A 23,467-nucleotide genomic window follows, 5' to 3' on the forward strand; every position below is an offset into this window, starting at 1 on the left:
CATCCCTTGAGCTGCAGGGATGCTGCTCTGCATTGTCACACAGCCCACCAGCCCCAAGCACTGCTCTCCATCCCACACACAAGAATTCCCACATCTTCCTTTTACCCCACCGGCCTCCTTCCCACCTCCCAGGCAAGCGGTTCTGCTCTCCTGCACGGATCTGCAGGAAAGGGCATGTCGTGCAATTTGTTCGGGAAACAATAGCAATGTTTGACATGTCATAAGGATTGATGGAGCAGAAATTTACATGGGAGAATTCATTTTTAAACAGCTCCACGGAGCCCCGGCGCTTTGCTTGTAATGCTTTTGACATTCATCATCCACCGAGCCCCACTGAATGACTCCTTAAACTGCTCGAGATTAACTCTGCTTGCAGCAGCTCTGCAGAAAGACTGGGGGACACGCTCAGAGACAAAAGCCACGTACAACTATTTGGGTCTCCACCCCAAAAACATCGTGGTCAGCCAAAACCTGCCTGAGAGACGAGCACCTGGAAGCAGCACCCCCCTCCCAGCTCTGGTGTGGATTTGCACTGGGATGGCAGCAGGATGAGATGGGTACGGTCGGGCTGCTATAGTGGGTTATGCTTTTGTTTCCCCCCTACCCTGCGCCCAGGATCCGGGAAATAAAAATTGATGGGGAACAAATTGCTTTGGCCAGGAGCTTGCTGCTTAAAAGAGTCGTAGCAGGAAAGCAATTACCTGACATCAGAAAGCTGTCAGGGCAGCGAGTGACCGGCCGTGCTTCTTGCCTCCTGGCACAGGGACAGGGACCAGCACGGCACATCCACATGCCTAATTCCAAAACCACTTGCTAAAGAACAAGCAACCCTTCTTCAAAGCAACTGTCAGATCCTGATTTTCCAGAGAAAAAGGGAAGAGAAACCACGCTCTGGCATGTCCCGCACTATGATGTGATTTGGGATGGGGAGGAGAGACAGATAACGCAGAGAGTTTCCATGAGAAGTAACCACCAGGCTGCAAAGATAGACAGAGAACTGGTGGAAAACCTGCTTAATGCACAACTTTCCCAAGTGGAGGCTGCTCTGGCAGCCGTTGTTTCCCTGGCCCGGTGGGAGGCAGCAATCAGGCAGCATTGCTGCACCGCAGCTGTGATTAGGGCCAGGGAGAGAAGAGGGAGATGCCCAGCTGCCCCGAGCAGGGCTTCAATCGATGCTAACGACCCCAGAGGGCTCCAGGGGGAGAAAAATAGCCAATCAACCCCCCTGCGAACAGCAGAACCTTCCCACCTCTCCTCCCAGCTCACTGATTGTGTTTTCTAACAGCAGCAGCACCTTGTCAGCCAGGTTAACACTTGCCTGGGTGGCCGTCATCAAGTGGCCGGGGGACACTGGTCAAGGTGAGACCCTACAGCATCTCAGGTGGAAACAGACATTGGGCAAGGGGCTTAGCACCATGTTTTGTGCCCCCGTCCCATCACAAAGTGGCACCAAGCTCAGCACAGTGCCAGGTTGTGCGCAATGGAACCAGGAACGAGTCTTCCGCTAATGAAGCGTATTGATTTCATATTCTCCCGTTGTCCACCTAAATGGCAAGCCGCACATCTGATAGATTAAATAACCGCGCAATTGCCTGGCTGACATCTCAATCGCTTTGCTGTTAGGTCTCTAATGAATTTTACAGCCCAGCAGAATGGAAGGAATTAAGGTCAAAGTCCAACACAGGAAACATAAATACCCATTGCTCTCTGAAATGTCCCCAAGAGCACATGCAGCCCCATCTCACCCAGAGCTGATGGGCACAAGGGAGGGGTGGAAGTCACCCTCACATTGGCTGCACGATTGCTCCACAAGCAAAGCAAACCCACATAGGGAGTAAATTTTGCAGTTCAGCCAGGGGCAGCAAGTCGAGAACATTTCCCCAAGAGGCAAAGGGATTGCAAGGAGATGACCTTCGGTCAGCGTGAAGAATGTGGTCCAGGAACCACGGGCTGAACCCCAAAAAGACATCCAGGAGGACACCACTCTAGCCTCTATCATGCAGCATACAGATGCTCCTCAAGTGTCCCATAGAAACATAGAACCAGAAGGTTGGAAAAGCTTTCTCAAGTCACCCAGCCCAACCCCACATGTCCATTGCCTACATCCCTCAGTGCCACATCTCCAAGGCTCTGGAATACCTCCAGGGACACAAACTCCCCCATCTCCCTGGACAGCCCGTGCACATACATCACCATGGGACGCAGAGCTGTTTTACTGCTGTGACTGTCCCCATTTGGGGCTGAGTTTCAGTTTTTGCCACCTCTGCACTTTGAAGCCGTGCATTTATCCTGACAGCTCCATCAGGCCGCAGCGCGGCTGCAAGAGCTGCAATAAGTGTCTCTCTCCTCAGCTGTCATGATTCCTATTCCACCCCATTTCAGTCTTACGGATTGATATTTAGATTAAAGAGATAAACACAGCCAGAGAGCACTGGGCCCTGACAGAAAGACGAGGGCTTCAGATCTGTCAATCACGCTGCTACCTGGAAACCCCCTCCTCCCTGCCCTGTATTTACAGAGCTGAATCGAGGAGAATATTTGAAAGGAACAAGGAGTGTGAGCAGGTTTACAACAAAAAAGGGGCAGGAGCAAAGAAGAAAAGCTGCTCACGTTTAACTTTCCAGGCAATTTGGAATCACCTGCTTTGATTATTTAACTATTTATTGTTTGGCGTATTTGCAGCTTTCCTCTCTTCTCACAGATAAAGGATTCAATTTTCTTTCAAGCAGCAGGGAAATTGGACATGATTTTGCTCTGTTTAAGCACAGCTGGAGCAAGAGAACACGGGACTGAAGAACAACGGGATTGATTGGGATGCTAACAGAGAAGGATGGGGCTGACACTGCCTCTTTTTATCACCTCCAATCTCACCAAAGCCATCCAAGCACTGCCCAAGGTTCTCACCGTGAGCCAACAGATCCTACCTATCACCAGGCCTGCCCCAAAGGCTTTGCAGTGCTGGTGCTGCCCCAGAATGGGACCATCCCAACCCACCTCCATAGCTCAGAGGATGGAAGCAGCACGGGGCAGGCTCGATGCTGATTGAGAAGGCGATTTGCATGTTAAATAGGTGCATATTGATGCCCAGGGTGGGAAAACCACACTATTACTTTCGTGTCGACTGGCGTTCACGGCTGGATGGAAAGAAGGGGAAGAAAAGCAGGGTGGGATCGATTTTCCCATCCCCAATGCGAGGCCAAAGAGAGATCGAAGCAGCAGCAGCAAACTGACAGCTGGGTGGTGAAGGAGAGAAACTTTGCCAAGCAAATTAAAGGTTGCTTTAATGAGGAGAGTAATGGAAGGTTAATTAGCACATTTACTTCATTAGGCTCTTACTAACAAGGTTTTGCTACCATGTTTCTGTAGGAGAAGAGGGGTCAAGCTCTGCAGGCTGTAGGGATGCTCTAGGGGGGCTGCAGCACATCCCTGGGGCAAAGGAGCAAAGGGTATGGGGGTGGGAATGCTTCCCATGTTTCCCTGGAGAATTGCTTTTCTTCACGCCATTCGAGGCAAATCAGAGGCACTGCCATGGCTAAGGAATGAATGACTCGCTGTTTGTTTCGGCTTTAATGATTTTGGTTATCAGAGCTTTCCAGGAGGACTGTATGCTACAGATCTGTAGGATATGAGAAGCTTAAGGAGACCTCCTGCCCCCCACAGGGTTTCTGTCCCCTTCCCCAGCCCTCCAGTTCCAGCAAACAGAACAGCAGCCGATCATACAACACATGCCTGCACACTCATAAGACCAAAGGGGATGTTGAGCTCCCACTCCTCTCACTGGAGCCATGGGGTCCCTAAGCAGACCCCATTTCCACAGCCTCCTGTGCCCCCAAAACATTGTCAGCTGAATGTTCCACCTGGTGCCAGCCCCTCCCCATCACCCAGAAGAGCCCCACACAGATCATCCCCAGCCCCAGCGCAGCATCAGAAGGACACCCTGCCTGCCTCAGAGCCACCAGCCCACTCCCTTGTATCAGGAGCCACCACCAGCTGCTGGCAGTGCTTGGCCAGGGAAGGTTGCGCACCCCAGTTAGTTCAGGGTGCAGCATATGCTCTCAGTGCCTCTTGTTCCTGGAGGGCATGAAGTTATATACCGTCTGCCTGCTTGCTCAAGAAGTGTGAAATTCTTTCTCTGACCTTTTCAGTTACGTTATTAAAAGGTTTCATGGCCAGTTGTTTCAGAAAAAAAAAAAAAGAAAAAAAGAATAATATTTCAATATCTGCTGGTATCTGGGACAGAGTTTTAAAGGGAAGAGGCTCAGGGAGCTCTCCCAGCACCCTGTCCCTACCCCTCAGGGATGGGGGGCCATTCCAGATGTTCTCCTACAAGCAAGAAGCTCCCTGCATCTGTATGATAAATGCATCTCCTGGATGGGACTGAACAGATGGACGGATGGATGGATGGGCAGGGAGAGGAAAAGATGCGGAACGGAGAATGGAGAGCGGGCCAACAGAGTCTTAGAGGGCGGACAGGGCTGCATAACATGGGGAAGGGGCAGGGTTGTGCCAGAGGACCTACAGGGACACAGAGCTGACCCTGTGCCTGCATGTCGCGTTGTTTTACAGCTGATTTACACGTGTAGCAGGCAATGTTTCTCCACTGTCAGCAGCACTACGAGCTGAAATGCTGCAGAGACAAATGGCCATTTGTCACTGCAAATGAAGTCTGCTTCTGCCTTTTTTCCCCCTCCCTTTTCCATTTGCAGCTGGGTACCAGACCTGCACTGCACAAAGGGGCAATTCCCAATGCCTAACCCTGTGGGTAAATACCACACCGAGCAAGCATAAAGGAAAGAAAAAACAAAAATGAAAGAAGGAATTTCATAGTTAGCAAACAGGCTTTCAGTGGCAGCATCATCCTGCCCAGCATGCCTACAGCTTGTGGGACATTTTGGGAAGCCTGCAGGAAAGCCAAGCATCCCACAGCAGGAGGGCTGAGAGAAGTTTGGGATCAGCTGGGAGGGCAAGCTGGGTTTCAGCACTAATTGCATCCATTCTGATTTATCACAGAGGATTCGACTCCGGGCGGTTCTGCGTGTGCTCCGAAATGCTGGCAGAGCTGGAAGTTGGGGAAAGAGGAGCGGCAGTAACAGCCTCATTGTTCAGTGCCTGACGGCCCAACTAGCTAAACATCTGCTTGAAATATTAATAACTGTCAGATGGGAACAGCTCGGGGGCTCTGTGCAGTTTCACACCATCTGTTTGTAGAGTAAACACACTTACACACCGAGCCCTTTTGTCAGGGCTTTTCTTCTCAGGGTGGCATGCAGGAGCTGTGACTATGGAACAGCAGCAGCAATGCACCCAATGCATCTCATAGGGGATATTTCCCATCCCAGAGAAACAACAGCCTCTCTAAGGGTTTGATGGTTGGACTAGATGATCTTAGTGGTCTTTTCCAACCTTAATGATTCTATCTCCTCCTCCACATCTTCAACCAACCCAACCCATGCAGCTCTTTGCCTCTTTTTCCACCCTCAACACAGCGGACCTCAATTTCCTTGCCACATGAAGGACTTGCAGCAGGGATGCTTCTACTTACATGAACCTGCAGCACGGTGGTACCCACGGTGGCATTCTCCGGAAGGCTGACATTGTAGAGGGCCTTGCTGAAGACTGGACGATTATCGTTCTCATTGATGAGGCTGATCTTCACACGTGCAAAGCCAACGTGCTCTGGGATGCTCTCATTTGCAAAGAGCTGCATGGGGAGAACTGAGTGTTAGAACTGTAGAACCACAGAATCATTCATGTTGGAAAAGCCCCCTCAGCCCACCCCCAGATGCCCACATCCCTCAATTCCAAACACCTCCAGAGATGGTGACTCTCCCACCTCCCCAGGTAGCCCGTGTCAACGCACCACTGCTGTTTCCAACCTGAACCTCCTGTGGCACAACTTGAGGCTATCACCTCTCCTCTTAATTGGAGCTTCTGTGAATTCCACTCTTTTCTCTTACCATTTTTTTTTCCATGCAGAAAACTACTCCCTCCTCCTGACCTCCACATTCTGTGCCCCACTGTCCTGCCCCTCCTGCTCCCTTACCGAGAACTCGTAGCGGGGGATGGTTTCAAAGTCGAGTGGCACAGCCACGCGGACGCGGATGTCCGCCTTCCCTTGGATGGAGGTGGGTGAGATGATGAAGTGGTTGGAGTTGTTGCCCACCAGGTAGACCTCAAACACACTGTTGGGGCCCTGGTAGTTGAAAGAGGAAGGCTGGTTAATTGTTTGCACAGCTCAGCACCAGCCTTAAGAATTCAGCTGGGTTTTAAGATGCTTGCTGGACGTGCAGAGTGTGTAAATTCTGCAAGTCTTCTCTTTATGTGCTTTCACAGAAGACCTCTGTGTATGTGAATGAAATGCATCCCTGGGATAAATCCGTGAAGGGCAGAGCTGGAAGGGAAATCCCTTTTAGCATTTTGAGACCTAGGTACCACGCAGCATCCCACTCTGGTATGTCACAGTACAACTGCCCGCCCCTCCAGCCCCAGTTGGGACCCGGGCACCCCTTTCCCACTGGCAGAGCATGCCCATGGCACTGCAGGACCCCTTATGGGCACACCACCCCTTCCCACTGGTTGGCCCTACAGAGCGAATCTAGGAACCGCTGTAGCCGAATTGCCAATTTTCCTCGAGTGACCTCCCTCCTAGCAGAAAAAGGCAGCAATTAAATGCACGAAGGGGCACTAATAGCAAAAACTAGCTGAGCATGACCACTGAGAGCTGCTGGCACGTGCAGCGTCCCTGCTGGCCCTTCTTCCCTCATCAGGGCAGCATCCCCCCAGCACCCTGTGCAAGGTGCACTGCATCTACTCCACACGTCCCCTGCCTCTCTCAGGGTCCCCATGCAAAAGCACATTCTGGTGACAGTGAGGTGCGAGGGATTTGCTTGGAATCCAGCAAGGAGAGAGTTTGTTGGAGGCACAAGATAAAAGTTGAAACATCAAAAGAAATCCAAGTATTTGCAGGGAGGGAGCTGTGTGGATTAATGCCGGCTGGAGAGGGAGATCAGGCTCCAGATACCGCTGTCCCTAATTACCAGACACTCAAGTGCCTCAGTCTCCCCATGTGAGCTCCAGGGAAGGGGAAAACGCCTGCCTGTTAGGAAGGCTGCTGCCAGGTGCCGCTTATACATTTATTCCACTATTTACTTTTTTTGGTTTTGGGCCCCATGCTGCTTTTCTTGCTCCCGGTTCCTGGAGCCTGCAAGCCCCCTGCGGATGGCTGAAAGCAAATCTGAATATTCAAATTGTTATCAGCTGCCCAGCAGAAGGGGCTGGCTCAGCCCATGCCGCCACTGGTGCCCCGCTCCGGAGATTTTTCCCGCACGCTTCTCAAATCCCTCACCCCCTTCCTCCCCGCCACCCAGAGAGAACAACGGGGCCAAGATGCCTGCAAAGAGCAAAATAAGCACTGCTGTCCCAAGCAGGCAAAGGTCCTGCAGGGCTCATGGCAACAGAGGCACAGGATGCTCAGATGCAGCATAGGATGCTCAGTCACACAGCATCAGACACTCATGTTCCTTTCCCCCACTTTACCTCTCCGTGGCTGCACCCAGCATTAGATAGAAATCTAATGCCAATTCAGCTAAAGACAATTGTAGCCGCTGTTGTGCATAATTATCACTTTGTTCCTCCGTACTTGCTTCTCAGAGCGTGTAATAGTCACATTCCTGCTGCTGTGATGCAGGCATCAACCTGATGTCAATACCTGGCTTTTGGGGGGCTGATCTGCCCCAAATACATCCCTGTGCATGCACTGCCCCTCTTATGGACACAAGAGAATGCAGAAACGCTGCCCTAGCTCAGGTGGTGTTCCCAGAACAGAAAGCTTGTGTTTCTGCAGCGGTATCACTTCAGTTTGCCTTGCAGCCACCTTCCAGGCAAGGGCAGAAATCTGAGGAGTGCTTAATATCTCTCATTCTGGCAAGTTTGCAAAGAAAGAAAAGTGCTAAGAGTTCAGCAGGGGTGGATGAGGTAGAAAATAAGAAGGAAAAAAGAGAAATTCTTCAAATAAAATGCAATTAGTGCCTCTTTGTATGGCTTGGCTACCTTGTGCCTGGATTCTAGCTAGGCAGGGACAAGTAACGCTTAATCTTGCCTTTGAAAACATAAAGAGGGTGTTTCTCTCCACCCACTCTGAGGCATTTCACTCCAGCACTCTGGATAGCCTCCCTCTGCTCGCTCCTAGCACCCACCAGTCTCCCAGTACCAAAAGCCCAGCCAAAGGCTTGCTGGCCACAAGCAACATCATGTTCCCTGCACACCTCAGGATGCCCAGAGCAAAACTTTCCCCACCTCACACCATCCCAATACCTTCCCATCCCTTTCCCTGCATCTGTCTGTCTGTCCCAAGCAGCTTTTCCTGCCTGCTCGCCAGGAGCTGCTCCGTCCTCAGGTTATCTCCCGAATTCCACACACGCCTGCACAGACGGGATCAATCCGAAGCTGCCTCGCCTCCAGCTTATCTCTGCTCCAAATGATTGATTTTCCCTCTTTAAGGGTAATTTGCTGGTGAATTCCATGTATTGCAGAAACCCCTGTGAAATCTAATTCAGCCCGACTGGCAGCTGGCACTTTTGGGAGAGAATACTCGAGCGCCGTCAATTCCCCCCTACAATTCCTGGCTGCGTAGATCATATTTATAGTGTGCGTGGCTGTCATATGCATATATATGCTTGGGATGATTCATATATTGCACCTGCACACGCATGGGCACGTACCATATCCGCATGCAACTCCCTGATGCAGCTTTATGCACCAAGTACTGCGTATTCCCATCGCGTGGATATATATGTATATTTTTTCCTTTTCATGCATTTCCCATCTACCTTCCTTAATATGCTTATTTTTGGGGAATTTTAAGAATTATTTTCAAATGTCAACCCATCATACTTGTGCTCTATACGGTCTCTGCCCTTTTCTTCCTCTTCATTCGACCGTGGCAAGGAAAATCAAGCGAAAGCCATGGTAGAGAAGCTGGTTTCTCTGGTGTGCTGCTTCTCTTAATATACTTCCATGGACCTTGCAGTGATGCTGGCAGTGCTGAGCCTGGTCAGATCCTTTCCATGGGTAAAGGAAGCTACAACAGGGCATGCCCTGGGCAATACATGCTTATAGAAGACCTGATGGCAGCTGGGCAGATTCAAAGTATTCAGCATGTTTTCCAGCAACAATGGGCAATCCAGGCTGTTAGCCTTCTGTCTCACCCGTAGGATTTATTCGTTCCTGCTGGTCTATCACAACACAGGCAAGAGGAAAATCCAATGCATTCATATGAATAGATACACGTCTTCTGTAGTGTCCCTTTCAACACAGGCTCAGCATAAACGCTGGGAGACTTGCACAGATTTTTATAAAGAGCTCTCAAATGACTTTGGAAAAGGATTCAAGTGGTTTGCTCCCTGTCTGGCAGAGAGAGAAACTCAGTTGCAGAGAGGTTAATGCTTTTTTCTTGGTTCACAGAAGGCTGGCTCCAGAACCAAGCAAAACCTGTGCACTGCTTTCTCCTGCATTCAAGTGTTTTTTTTATGAACCACAGGGAATAATAATAATAAAAAAAATAGCAGAAGTGAAATAAAACAACAAAAAACCCAGCCCTCCTTCTGCTGCCCTGCTCAAGCCAACACTGAGCAAAGTATGACCTCTGAGAAGAGAGCAACCAAGCCTGGGGGAGGGATGTCATCACCCCTATGGCTTCTCCTAATTGCTCCTTCAGAAGGAAAACACATCACATGGGGCACGTGCTGGAACTGCAGTACAACAGAGACAGATTTCTTCCTCCTTATCTTTTCTGGGTTAGACGATGTAACATGACAGAAAGTGCAACAACATAGCAGAGTAGCAAGGTCTGAGGCTAGAGAAAGCAAGTTTCCTCTTAGATGTGGTAGCTTAGATGTGGTAGCAGCAGGTGCAGAAATAAGAGAAAGAAACTGCTTACCTTCAGAAGGCCTGCAATATCCTCAGGGAGGCAGGGATCCCCAGATGAGTAACACTCCCCTTCACTGCTAATCCTTACATGAGGTCTGGGAAGGGGTGGATCCTGGTTCCAACCCTCCCAATCAGGAGCATTGCATGCACCTGAGCTCCCCTGGGTTGGCCCTGCCTTCCCACCAGGTGCTCGGTCACTAGTTCAAGCCACAACTTAGCATTTCCACTACAGATGGGCAAGCTGGGTTGACTGCCACGTGGTTGCAGTAAGCATCTGTGTCTGGGCATCATAGAATCCTAAGAGCTGGAAGGGACCTTTAAAGGCCATCTGGTCCAACTCCCCTTGAAATGAACAGGACACACCTACAGCTCCATCAGGAGCTCAGAGATCTGTCCAGCCTCACCTGGGGTGTCTGCAGGGATAGGGCATCACCGCCTCTCTGGGCAGCCTGTGCCAGTGCCTCACTACCCTTACTGTAAAAAACTTCTTCCTTATACCTAGTCTAGATCTCCCCTCTTTTAGTTTGAAACCATTTCCCCTTGTCCCTTGTCCTGTCACAACAAATCCTTCTACAGAATCTGTCCCCTCCCCACCCCACCCATTTTTCTTAATGCTGCCCTTCCCCACTCCTCTAGCAAGCTGGGAGCTTCCCAGGAATGGACTGGGAGGAACAGGCTTTGCCTTGGGGCACCGTGTGTACGCTGAGATGCTAAGCTCAGCTTCACTGCAGAAGGGCACTCCAATGCGAAGAGAAAATCAAGCACACACTTTCAAGCACTGTCTTGTGTGCGGTATAAATACCCGCTGAAGTGCTCTGCTGAATTGGTTAATCTAACCTTTGCAAACAGCAATCATTAACCTGGTGTACGGTACACAAGAAGAAAGACAGACTCAAACCCCACAGTTCAAGAAGGCCACGTGGCCCTGGTTACAAAACACCTTCATGTTTAAAAGCCTGCAGCCCACACAGAGCATTTTAAGGACAAGACCTGTATGACACCTCATTGCCAACCCTATGAGATATGGTGATCTCTCCTGTGCCTCTTACCAGTGTAAATGATGCTGTAGTCAGAAGCAAGCCACACTAATGTGATGGTCTCAATGGGTAAAAGCTCATCTGTACAAGAGATCCTCTCTCAGCAGTTTCAAAAATCTCACCAAATTCATTCAGGAAAATCACAGTAAGTCTAAGGCGTGCACCAGGAGCCAAAAGAATGAGGCTATTTTTTGCTCACCCTATCAGGAATGTAAGGCTATTTTTTATTCTCTCATTTTAAAATTAACCAGGCTGAGAGGCTGGAGTGAGTCCTGGAATGGGAGTGACTCCAGTAAAATGAGCTTTTAACAAGGAATGATGACAGATCCTTCATTCTTGTGACATAAACAGGAGCATTACAATGCCTTTCAAGCATGGATCTGCTGACATCTCTCAGAAAGCGCAACAGTGGCTCTGTTCCCAAACTATCCTCAGCATCTGTTATATCCATATCATCTTTATTAGTAATTGACATTTTCAAGAAAAAAATGTCTTTTTATCTGCCTAATAGCTCGTCTGCCCCTCTTCAGGCTGAGCTCAAGACTCCCAAGGGGTGATATCATGTCACGAGTGGGTTGTTAGCTGTGTTTCATAATCATTTTTTGTGAAAAAACAGGATTTTGTGTGGTTTACAGGGTTTGCCGAATCCCACTGGGGGCTGGAGCAGAGCATGTCCATCACTTCAACCAGCAAAGGCCACTGTTGCCTTCCAGCCACAAATGCTAATTCACCGCTTCTTAGAAGATGCACATTTCAATCAACCCACCAGGATTTCATTTTATTTTAGGGAGTAGGTGGAGATGTTAGATGCTGTATTCCTCTTTGCTACCACTCTGCTCACCTGAAATGCCAGGACAAGTCCCATTGGGACTCTGAGGTCCCCTGGGAGCCCAACAGAAATTCTCTTTTCCTAAAAACAGCTGGCAAAAGGAAGCATTGCAATGCCTGAGGGGAGCCCTCAGTAGCAGGCAAGGATCAGTATCCTGCACAATCCTATTTTCTAGCTCTCAGTGGCCTCAATGCATTAAAGCATACCCTGTGTCTGTGCTTCGGGGACTGAAATGCAATAAAAGCTGCAAAAAAGAGGTACCAGGGTACAACCATGTACCTCATCTCTGATCTTTATCCTCCTGCACATCCTCCTCCCAAACAACCCGGATGCTGCTTTACCAAGAATGCTGTTAATCACTGTGATCTGTGCATGGCAGGGGCTGGCTCACCTCATCCTTGTCCTGCACCTGGATGAAGAGGGGCAGTGCAAAGCCCACCTGGGCCAGCTCAGGGATGGCCACGCTGTACTCGGAGCTGTTGAACTCGGGTGCGTTGTCATTGACGTCAATGACCAGGATATTGAAGGTGGTGGTGACAGTGGCATTGGAAGGTGTGCGGTCATCATTCAGCTCGGTGGCCTGTGAGGGGAGAAAACAGCTGGGCAGCCCATCTCCTTTCTCAGGTGACAAATGGTAGAACACAAAGAAACAGCCTCAGGTTGTGCCAGGGGAGGTTTAGATTAGATTAGGAGGAATTTCTTCATGGAGAGGGCGGGTAGGCTTTGGGACAGGCTGCTCGGGGTGGTGGTGGAATCCCCATCCTTGGAGGTATTTAAGGGGCATGTGGACATGGCACTAAGGGACATGGGCTAGTGATGGTACTTGGTAGGTGAAGCTGATGGTTGGACTTAGTGATCTCAAAGGGCTTTTCCAGCCTAAATCATTCTACAATTCTATCTGCGCTTTTCAAAGAATAAATGGTTTGTAAAGGGCAGAAATAGCCACTGGGCAGAGACCACAGTGAAAAAAACAAAGTCAATGGCTGTTCCTGAGACACTTGGTGGAAGGAAGAACCTTTCCTCATCCTTCATCTTGTGTGTGCTGCAGAACCTGACCAAGGTTTCTGAAGGTGTGCACACCCTGGTAAGTCTCCCACAGTTTTTTCTTCCCTCTGCTTTACCAATGAAGGAGACTTTTAGAAAGGTTTGGGTTGGGAAGGACCTGAAATACCATCTATTTCCAAACCCTTGCCATGGGCAGTGACACCACAGCATCTCTGGGCAGCCTGATCCACTTGGTCCTGCGTGAGCACCTTCCCATGCAGCTGATGTGAACACACAAAGATACTGACCCAGCTCTTCCACCACTCCTGCTTCAAACACAGTGATTGCAGACCCACTCCCTTCCCATAGTCCTCAAACTAAGGGAAGATGCAATGGGATGCACACTTGAGAAAACTCTTGTTTTCTCCTCAGCCTTCTCCTGAGGTGCAAGCTAGCCACAGAAGTATTGCTGAAGGCACAGAAAACTAGGGCAACTCGGGAAAGCAAGATTAAGACCTTAAAATAGCTTCAGCAACATCTGAACACAGAGCTGGGTCATAACTCCATATCGCACCTCTGTCTCAAGAATGACTTTAATTTTGCTTTCCCCAAAGGAAAGAGCACAGATTTTATTGCAAGGCTTGCAAACTGCCTTTCCCAGCAGTCCCTCCTCTCGCCCCTTCTCGTTGCTATTCACTGCTTTTGCACTCCCAGCAGAACAGGCTGATCTCAGCCAGGAGTACCCAGCTGGGAGTGGGAGCGGCAGGGACATCATAAGGCCAGGCTGGTAGCAATATGGGGACGATGGGAAGTTTGTGGGGAGGGGAAATAAAATCCAACTGTGCAATATGACATGACTGGAAGCCTGGCATCGTGCAGTTACAAGAGTGGGCAAGATTTCATGCTCACAAACCTTTCCAAGGCTAAACTAACATTTTTTACTCTATTAAATACAGACAACATGTATAATTTTTTCCCCCTTCTCTCAGTATCTACTGAGTTTAAACTATAGATCTCCAAACCAATAGATACTAGGCATGGATGCAGTTCTCTCCCTCATGCAGAATGCCTCACTGTGTGACCTGCGCCTGAGACGGGGAGGAGGAATTTCTTGTTTGCTCCTAGCTGTGCCCACTGCACTTTCTAAAGCAAGCAGGCTGCTGCCCTCTCAATCAATGACCCTTCCTGCAATGCTGATTTTTCCCCAGCCTGGCCCAGCAGAATCTATACTCTTAAATGTGTTTCCAACCAGCTGCCCTGCTTGGTATTGATTTTAATTAAAGGGCTGTGAGTGGCGCCAAGGGCCATGCTCAGGTGGGGCTGCAAGCCACGCTCCAGTGCATTTTCTTGACGAGGCAACTTCTGGCATCGCTCCCTTGGCTGATAGAACAGCAGGAGAATCTAGCTGGAGGCCAGGCAAAGCACCAAAAATGGCTCCATGGGGGCAGCCGCATTTCAGACCATCCTGCAGGGGCTGTTACCAAACCTCTTTGGTCAATGAATGTTGGCTTACAGCTGTGGATGCCCCCAGAAGGCCCAAGGCCAGGGTTTGTACCTCCATCTAGGTGCCCTCCCCTCCTGCTCCATGGGGTCTCCTGCACCTCACCTTCACCGTCAGGATGAACCCAGAGCTGTAGAAGGGGTTCTCTCGGTCCAGTGGCCCATTCAGGGTCAGTGCTCCACTGATGTAGTCCAGAGCGAAGATGCTGTTGGTGTTGCCTGGTAAAACCAAGAGACAGTGTAAGCACAGGGAAGACATGAGATTCTTTCCTGCTGGCCTCTGCACAACTGGACACAGTGCTTGGGCTCTGTGCATTGTCTCAGTGTGCCTTAAATGGCTGTAAATGGCCTCCTTCCCAAACCTGCCCAGCTGGGAATGGTGCTTTCCTTGTAGCTGGACATCTCTACTGCCTGGGAGAATGCTGGAGTATACACTACAGCCTCTAACCCTGTATTTACGCTCTCGCATCTACTGTCACCAGATGTGATGCCCTTGGGCAGCTGCCATATTCTTTCCTATCTGAGCCAAATTTGGCCTCTGCACTGCTCCTTGCACCCACACCAGGTGCTTCCAACGAGCATCCTATTTGGCTCCTCCCCTGGAAATAGACACCGAGGGAGCACTGAGGTGACACTAGAGTCTCTCGGCTAGCAGATGCTGAAAAGATAAATTTCCTGCACTGGGGATACCCCTGTGACAGTCACAGGTTCTCTCTCTGCCCTCCAAACAAAAGCAAGCAGTTGGTACTTGGAGCCCAGGATACCTGATGCTGGCCCAACACAATACCGTGGTGGCCGCTAAATTAGTGATGAGCATGGAGATTTCATGCTGGCATGTGGGCACCAGCTCTCCACTCTCCTTCCTGGGTTCCTTCCTGAGAGCTGTAACAAGATTCTCCCCCACTTCTGCCCTTGGCGCTCTTTTCCCTCTATCTGAAGTGGCCTACTGAGTGTCATCCAGCTTAATGAACCCATGCATGGCTTTTTAAAGTACCAGCAGCAGCTCAGAGGGGTACGGAATCACAGACTCCTTAAGATTGGACAAGCCCTCTCGGATCACCTAGTCCAGCCTTCAGCCCATTCCCAGATGAGAAGAAACTCATCTGGTGCCCTCTGGGGTTTCCTTCTGTCTGCTCACAGAGAACTGCTGCCTTTGCAGAGGAACCCAGGAAGGGATCAAGGTGGCCCCATCCCCATTCCTCTGCGGACATCCGAAATTCCACCGGCAGTGCCTCTCTAAGCAGCCATTTGTTCCGCTTCTAGCCACGAGCCCTGCCAAAGAGCTCGTGCTGCTGAACAATGCACCATCCCCAGAGGCATTTGCAAAAATCTCTAATCATCTTCACATTTCCTCCCTTTTCTCACAGCAATGAGAAAAAGAAGGATAAAAATAGCCAATTTTGCCTTTCACTCCCCCCTGCCTTTCTCCCCAGCACTCTGTCTGTGGATAATTTCTCCCTGCTCCAGGTCCCCTCCCTTTCTCCATCAGCTTTCACCCAGCTTACTCACTGTGTTGCTGCATGCCACAAGCCCCAGCACACCCACAGTGGCCATGGGGACAGAACCCTGCCAGCAGAGCCAGCTCTACGTGGTGGTGACCCGATGCTATGGCTAATGCCCTGCTGCTTTTGTGTTAACATTGAGACACAAGACAGAGGGCATGGAGGGGGGGGGTAAATCTTTGCAGGATTTTTCAGCTGAACCCAGGCTCTGGATAATCCTGTTTCTCAGATGACACGGATGGCGCAGACTTTCCCATGCCCACCATGAGCTCTGCACACTTGTTTAATGATGTGGGCAGGGACAATTGTGTTTGCCCTTAGCACTAAAGCAAAGTGACCATCTGAGTGCTCCTCCTGACTGTCTTTCTCCATGGCTCCACCCCAAGCCCATGCCCAGAGCATCCCAGATGGTTCTTCAGCACCAGTGATCCCACGTGTGGTTCAGGAGCTGCTGAAGGGATAGGGACAGGGTGGGTGGCAAAATAGAGCACAGGGCAAGAGGAAAAGCAAAGCACATGATGCTTGGAAATATCCAAAAAGACAAAGTAAAGGAAAAAACAACAATAAAAGGAAAGTGATTTGGGACAGAAATATAAATGTTGTTTAAGAGATATCAATCAGCACTGGAAATGGTGGTGTGGGTACAGGCACAGCAGCAGCTTCTGTATCCCACGTGGCAAGGAAGGTGAGGAGCAGCTGGTTCTGGATTAGGAGCAAGGAGATGGATGGCAGCAGCCCACCCCCAGAGCTCTTCCAGGCTTGTTGAAGAGTGGACTGTGGCCTAGGCATCACCACAGAGAAACATTGCTACAACAAGGGGTTTTATAGATGAGGGTCGTAATGTTTAATTGCCCTCAGCCAACTCTCTCTGTTAAAAAGGCCATTAGAAACGCTGGCACGAGTCCAGGATTGAGGAAAAAAATAATAATAAAAAAGGGAAGAAAGGAAGATACTGGCATCTCCTCCTTCCTCCCTGCCCCTCTGGCCTTTGAGCACTGCTCACGCCCATGGGATGGATGCAGCCATGCTGCCAGCCTGGCTGTGCAGGTTGACTCACACCAGAGAGCATCCTGCTTGCGGCCAATGACTTTCACGAGCTGCAAAAGGGGAACCCATCATACACCTCGCGCCTGGTAATTTATTAGTCCAAATGTGCTCCGTCAGGGCTCCTCGGAGCTGAAATAGATGCTGTTGGATGTGGTTCACGGAGTCAGCAACAGACACAGTTATCATCGTCTGAAGAGTCCATCAGCCACCACGACCACTCTTCACCTTGAGGTTTTGCCCCATGAGATAGGCAGGAGAGCACAACAGCAGTGCCTTGCCCCAGGTTTTTCATTTATAGGATACTTAAGCTTGGACCACCACAGCCACTGCTCTAGAGGAAAAGGAAGGAAGGGCATTCCCAACCCCTTCTGACCTATTTCTGCCCGGGCCCACTCCACATTCACTGAACACTGAGCACAAGGCAATGATTGTAAATGTTGGTTTTGCTCAGTCCTGCACCTTCTTAGCAGCTATTGGTCTGGATTTCCAAGTCTGCAATAAGCACTCACACAAGGAGAACATGAAACAGCACACAGTGATGTGTCCAGGACAACTCAACCTGATTTTAAACTAAAACCCACACCTTTGGGATCAACACCTTCCAGAAAACCTCTCATCCTACAGAACATCTCAGAACCTCTTATTATCTCTAGCCCTGACATGAAGAGAGAGAACACAGATTCATTCAGTGGTTACCAGCGCTTTGAATATACATTAAATCACAGGCAGGTAAAGAGAAGATCCCCGCAGTCAAACAGAGACCCTGTTTTATATTTACACATAAATGGGAGCATACAGTTTTAATTTCAAAATATCCATTGTCCCCTCTGTACCTCAGTTATCCTTGGATTGTGACAGAGCCAAAGCACAACATTAACCCAAGGAAACCCAAGGGTACAACTGCAGCCACCACCTCTTCTCTGAGCACTGTCAGGGTGGGAAAACAGCTGGTGATGAATAGCTCGGCGTCAGGCACTTTCCCACCCATCAGCATGCCCTCCTCCAGAGGTGCTCTGCAGTGACAGCTGCCTTTAAATCATGCTGCAAGGCCCTCCCAGCAGCTGTGATTTATGAGGACATCAACTCCCCAGCAGTTCACCCAGCAATCCCAATGTGGGAAAAAGCACAGCCAAGCGTTGGGAATGTTAAAATCAGCAGGTTGCATTTCCAAGGATTCTCCCTGCTGCCTGGTTGGAAGGATTCAGGGAAATGGTTTGCTTTGCCTTTCCTTATTAATCGAGGTCAAAAGTAGGAGGGGTGCGACCTGACCTCCCTTTGGAGCTTCATGATGCCCTTTGGGAAGATAGGCATGTGGATAAGCCAGGTCCGTGTGAAACAAATCCTGAGAGTGCCCATGTTAATTTGGTAGAAAGATTCTTATTCCTTAGCAGCATGAACAGAAGAAAGCCAGAGAATGGTTATCTTCAGACATGCCTCCCTCTTGCTTTTGTAACTCACACTTCTGTTACATCGAGCAAATAATGATTTTTAATCCCTCCATCCCTCGGGATGCACCAGCTTTAGGATGAGAGCACTTCGCCAGCAATGGAACCAGCCTCTTTAAAGAATCAATCCTGGAAAAATGCTGCTTCTGGGGAGCCCTGGGCACAGCTGCTCAGAGCTCCCCTTCACTCCTGCGGGGCTTCCCAAGTCCCACTAAGGAGGTGTGGATTGCCCTTGTGCCCAACCATCGCCGCACCAGAAATTCAGCATTGCTGGCAGCCACTGCTCTTCCCTCAGGTTTAATCACTATGATGATGCCCATTAGTGGCACAGCCCATTTAATACACAATAAAATTCCTGCTCCTAGGAGAGCCCCATCGCTCCCCCGTCACCTGTTGGTGCCACCAGGAAATCAATCTGCCTCCCAGCCGTGAGCTCCCCACAACGAACAGCCTTATCTGGAGCAGGTCACAGCACACAAGTCACCCGCTCGCCTGGGACATGAAAGATGATGAGGCAGAGTACACAGCACAGAGGCTATCTCCATAAATCTGCCAAAAAGGAGCTGTGGATTACTGCCCGGGATTAATTATCTGTCCTTCAAATACAGCCCTGACCTCAGAGGCTGAGCATCACCAACCCATGGGTGACACAGCTCCCTGAGGCACTCCCATGGACCACTACCCAGACCAGTTCTCCCGTCTGATCTCAGGTTAACAGTCTTGTAAGGCAGAGGCACACAGTTAAATTTCCAGTCTTGTTTTATGTGGTTATGGTTAATCTTCTAGTTTTATCGTTGAACTGTCACAAGAAGACCTTGTGCCTGGAGATGGCTGCATAAATAAGGGCTCCTACACTATATCCCAAGCATGGCTGTGGATGAGCAGGACAGCGGCAATTCCAAATTAATACCCATGTCCCATTTCCGAAGCAAGCCAATGCTTTCCACGCCCATTCTGAAGGGTCGGTGGCTGTTCTGTGGCTCCGCCTCTGCCATATATTCAAAGGAGATGCCAATATCAGGTTGTGTGAAAGCCCTGTGCCCTCAGGCTTGGCATCTTGCACCAGTATCATATGGGAGCACTGCCACTTCCCCCCATCACAGCCCTCTCTAATTGCAGCCTCCATTGCTCATTTTCACTTTTGCTTACAGTTGGTTCCTAATTTAATTTGCGTCCTGCTTCCCATATGTTAGACTACTATTTTATTTTGCAAAATAGCCATAAAAATCTACCAGCTCAGGCACAAAATCTGCATGCTGACCTTTATCATTGTGATTGAGGATAATGATAAATTAATTAGGCTGGCCAAAAAAAGCATGTGCTTGGGGTGAGTGGGATTTTGTAGCAGCCCACTCCCACTGCCGGACCGGAGCATAGCATCATCTTTCTTGAGCAAGATGGGCAAATGGTGGAGATTTTAAGAGAAAATCTTAAGCAGAGTTAAGTAGAGGTGAGATGGCATTCATGGCCTTCCTGACTTTAGAAAAATCAGATCTGGTTTGTGACCAAGAGGCAGGGTGAGGGGGGGAGCGATGCTGGCAATGACGGGAGATATCTCCCAACTGGTTCGTGTTGTCAGCTCGGGGAAAGCAAAATAAATAAATTCAAAGCAGCCTGAGCACCGGTGGCTTTGATGTGTTCTGCATGATACTCTGATAGGGAGCAGCTCCCCGCTGGGCGGCACTGAGGCAGGATTAAGCTGCTAGTGTGTGCGAAAAGATGAGGGCTGGCTCTGGGTACCGCTGTTTGTCTGTCTGTCCCCCCACTCTCAGCAAAGCAGAACTGAGGCTATTTCATGGGAAAGCCAAAGAGAAACATAAAAATAAGTATTTCCCCAGTGAGAAAGGGTCTGTATTAGTTAAAAAAAAAGTAAAAAAATAAAGGACCCGGCTGCTCTCTGCCCAGATTGATCCACGTGGTCTGAGGGAATCGCTCCTTTAATTCATGCTGGGGTACATTAGAATAAATTGCAGAGGGAATTAGAGGAATAAATAATCCTTGCTTCTTCAAAGGCAGGCAGACCTGGGCACTTGTAGATGGGATTAGTGGACTTGAAAGCCAAGGTGAGATCACCTTGAACCTGGGGTCAATTAAGGGAGCATGTGAAGCAGCCCAGCTTCACGGGAGTGGAACAGGAAACTATTTATATGCACAGAGCTGCCAGCCAGCAGCTGTGTGTGAGCATTCCCTCTAAACCAATGCCCACACACACTGGGGAGCAGCCCCTGAGCATCAGGGCAGCCCTCATGAGGTGTCCGACTTGTGTTCTACTCCTGAGAACCACCATGCCCACCCCAAAAGGCTCCCCCCTACCATCCCCAGCCATGACTTACCTGAGACGATGGTGTAGCCAATGCCACGGGGACGGCCCTTGTCCTGGTCGATGGCTGTTATCATCCGTACTGTGGTACCCTGCAGGAAACAGGAACAATGTTAGGGCAGCAAAGCTCTGCTCACCCACCCTTGGGAAGGACCAGCAGGACTGAGCTAAGGGAGCTACAAAGATTTTAACCATCAATGGAGGAGGATGGTTGAGTTGGCAGAGAGTTGCCTGTAGGTAGCAGTTTTTGCAAGCCCACCAGCCTGCTTCTTAACCCAGCAACAAGTTCCTCAAGGCCAAGAGCCCCCAAACCTGACCCACAGACCTTGTTTAGCTCCTGAAATAAAACTATCACACACCCTGTCAGCTCTATAAGTTGTGCTTCCCCCGCCTCACTGCAGCGAGCCCATGTGAATACAAACACGGCCACATGCACATAATTAATGTAGTGTGAAAAAATTTACAACTCAGCTGTTCTTGTTTTCATTGGTTTACTAAAGAGTGGGAAAAGATTTTTATTTTTATTTTTTTGCCCTCAAAGAAAATATCAATGGAGGCGTTTGTATATCTAACAAGGGAGTGCAGCAGCAGGCAGTGGTGCCTTTCCCCACCATCCATAAGCTGAAGGCCACTGGAGCAGAGTGGGGACCTGTTGTGTCCCCAGCTCTCAGCATCAGGCAGATCTGCCCCTTAAAACCACTGAGGGCATTTCAACAGACTCCTTAAGTATGTCCCCGCTGTTAATCCTGAACATGAGCTGTAAATCCCAGGGCACTGGTTTGTGAGCAGCACTCGGCTGGCAAAGCTCAACAGCTGCTGGTGAGCCTCTAAATCATGGATAGTAATTGTCCTTCCCAAACGATCCTGAGGAAAGGGGGAAGCAAACCAGGGGGGAGCAGGGCAAGGGATGTGGAATGGAGGGAAAGGCCGTGCAGAGAAAAGGGGCACAAGAAAAGGCAGGAGGAAGCAGGGCTCCTGCAGTGGCCACACATTAGCGAAGACTCAACAGCCCCTCCTCTGGATGAGCTGTGCTTCACCAGTGACTGAGGAACACAGGCCAGAGTGAATCTGAGCTCCCTTTTGACTAGATGCCATCTCCTGAGACCAAGGCAGGGACCTGGGTGCCTCTAGTGTCTGTTTGCAGCCCAGCTGGCTTCTGTCCTTCCTGCCAGCTCCTTCGCGAGGGCTTCCAGCCAGCAGATCCCAGATCCCAGGAATACAAGAATGATCCTTGAACATTCACACCATGTTTAGGATCAGTCTGGACCTTCTGTAGAAGAGGCTGGAGCAGTGCCACAGGGCAGGTGGAATGGCTGTCCACATAGCTGGTGGTGGTATGTTTTAGGGTGAACAGTAACAATGCAGCCTCAGAGCATGATCATTCAGCACGGTCAATGGGAAGGGGTATTCTGGTTCAGTTAGAGATGAAATGACACATGGAGAAAGGAAGATGGAAAATGCGACCCTAAGCATCTCTTGGAAGCCACAACAGTCAGGAAGTGCCTTGCTCACCAAACACACAAAACTGAGCTAAACACTCAGTCCATGACATCACGTAATGGCAAAGACTGACTTCCCAGCAACCATATCCCAATTTTCAATTTATCTTCTGAAAATCCTGCTGGATCACAACACTATTCCTTCCAATTCCTGGCATAGCAAAGGTGGGAGAAGCTACACCCCTGTACTGGACCATCTCAGCTCCACAAGCCAAACACATCCAGCACGGTTTCCATTTCCTCATGGAAATCCCAGGATACCCTCCAGGGCCAGGAACTATGCCCAGGGCCTGCCCCAACAATCTATAGCATGAACCTCTGGCTCTTGGAAACTCCCAAATATACCTGGCACTTTTTAAAGCAAGTGGTGGGTATAAATTGGAGCACTGGAGCAGAATAACTCTCTCCCTCTGGGGAAGGAGGGAGAAGATTTAGAAAAGTAATAACCTGGAAGAGACTATGCTTGAAAAAAGGTAAAGAAAATAAAGAATGGCACATTATCCAAACAAAGTTTGAGGGATTTTTGAAGAGGGGCAGGGGTAAATCAATCCTTTTTTAATAAAACCCTGAGCTTTTAATAAAGTGTTCACACTGATGGGCTGGAAATATTGTAAGGAAGAATTAACTCGGAGCTATTGAGACTCTAGGGCAAAAATAGCACTGATTCCACATTATTTCTTTAACCCAAGGAGTTTTTGGAGAGGAGGGGGTGGTGCTGAAGAATTAAAACTGTTTCAATGATGTTTTACATGGATGCATATCATGTGTTGCAGTGGGACACACTTGCTGATCTCGAGACTGAGCACCAGTGGTCTTGTCCTTCACTTGCCTTTACAAGGCTCCATGTGGGATCAAACTTCCAGGGGCCCCAGTTCATCTCTTAGAGAGTGGATTCCTCCTCTTTCACCCCAAAGTAAAGCTGTGTGGGTGCCTGGGCCAGGTATCAGCCCATGTCCAAGAGCAGGTCTCACCTTCAGTATCTCTTCTCCAGCATGTTCTAACTTCTCTAAAGCATCAGCGATGCAACCCAGCTTACAGATGGCGTGATGATGGATGCATTAAAAGAACCCAAGGATGAAAAAACACAACCTTGAGTGCTCTGGTCGAGACACCTTAGGCAGTTTAGGATGATAACCAGTGGCAGAGAAGGAGGCACAACACTTCCAGAGATGGCAAAGCTGCTCCTCACTGCAACCTTCCTTGTCCCTTTAAGACAGTTTCCTTCCTTCCCATGTCTGAAGTGTGAACCCTGAGCGCTTCCAGTTATGCCACCAGATCCCAGTCTGGCAAAGAAACTGCAGCACTCTTCCCCCCTCTTCCCCTTTTCTTTTTCCTCCGTTGCAGGATTAGGGACTTGAAAGGCAAAGCGCAGCACCG

General features: G+C 49.6%; 1 protein-coding gene across 9 annotated transcripts in view; it reads right to left on the reverse strand.

Annotated features, from left to right (window-relative positions):
* The window catches only part of CDH23 (cadherin related 23), a 126,191-nt gene that overhangs the window by 41,595 nt on the left and 61,129 nt on the right, over window positions 1-23,467 (reverse strand). For 8 of the 9 annotated variants that reach the window (XR_001556045.2, XM_015866412.2, XM_015866411.2 and 5 more), the window contains exons 9-13: window positions 20,605-20,683; window positions 14,384-14,496; window positions 12,185-12,373; window positions 6,044-6,193; window positions 5,543-5,701 (exon numbers count right to left, since the gene is read on the reverse strand). Coding sequence is in view for 8 of the 9 variants with exons in the window: in XM_015866412.2 (XP_015721898.1) it covers window positions 5,543-5,701; window positions 6,044-6,193; window positions 12,185-12,373; window positions 14,384-14,496; window positions 20,605-20,683 (690 nt within the window). In the remaining variant the exon portion in view is untranslated. Of the gene's footprint in view, window positions 1-3,880; window positions 5,060-5,542; window positions 5,702-6,043; window positions 6,194-12,184; window positions 12,374-14,383; window positions 14,497-20,604; window positions 20,684-23,467 lie in introns of those variants that run through there. The other variant, XM_015866418.2, reaches the window with a different exon arrangement.

This window comes from Coturnix japonica, chromosome 6 (genome assembly GCF_001577835.2).
Source record: "Coturnix japonica isolate 7356 chromosome 6, Coturnix japonica 2.1, whole genome shotgun sequence".
Classification (NCBI taxonomy): Eukaryota; Metazoa; Chordata; class Aves; order Galliformes; family Phasianidae; genus Coturnix; species Coturnix japonica.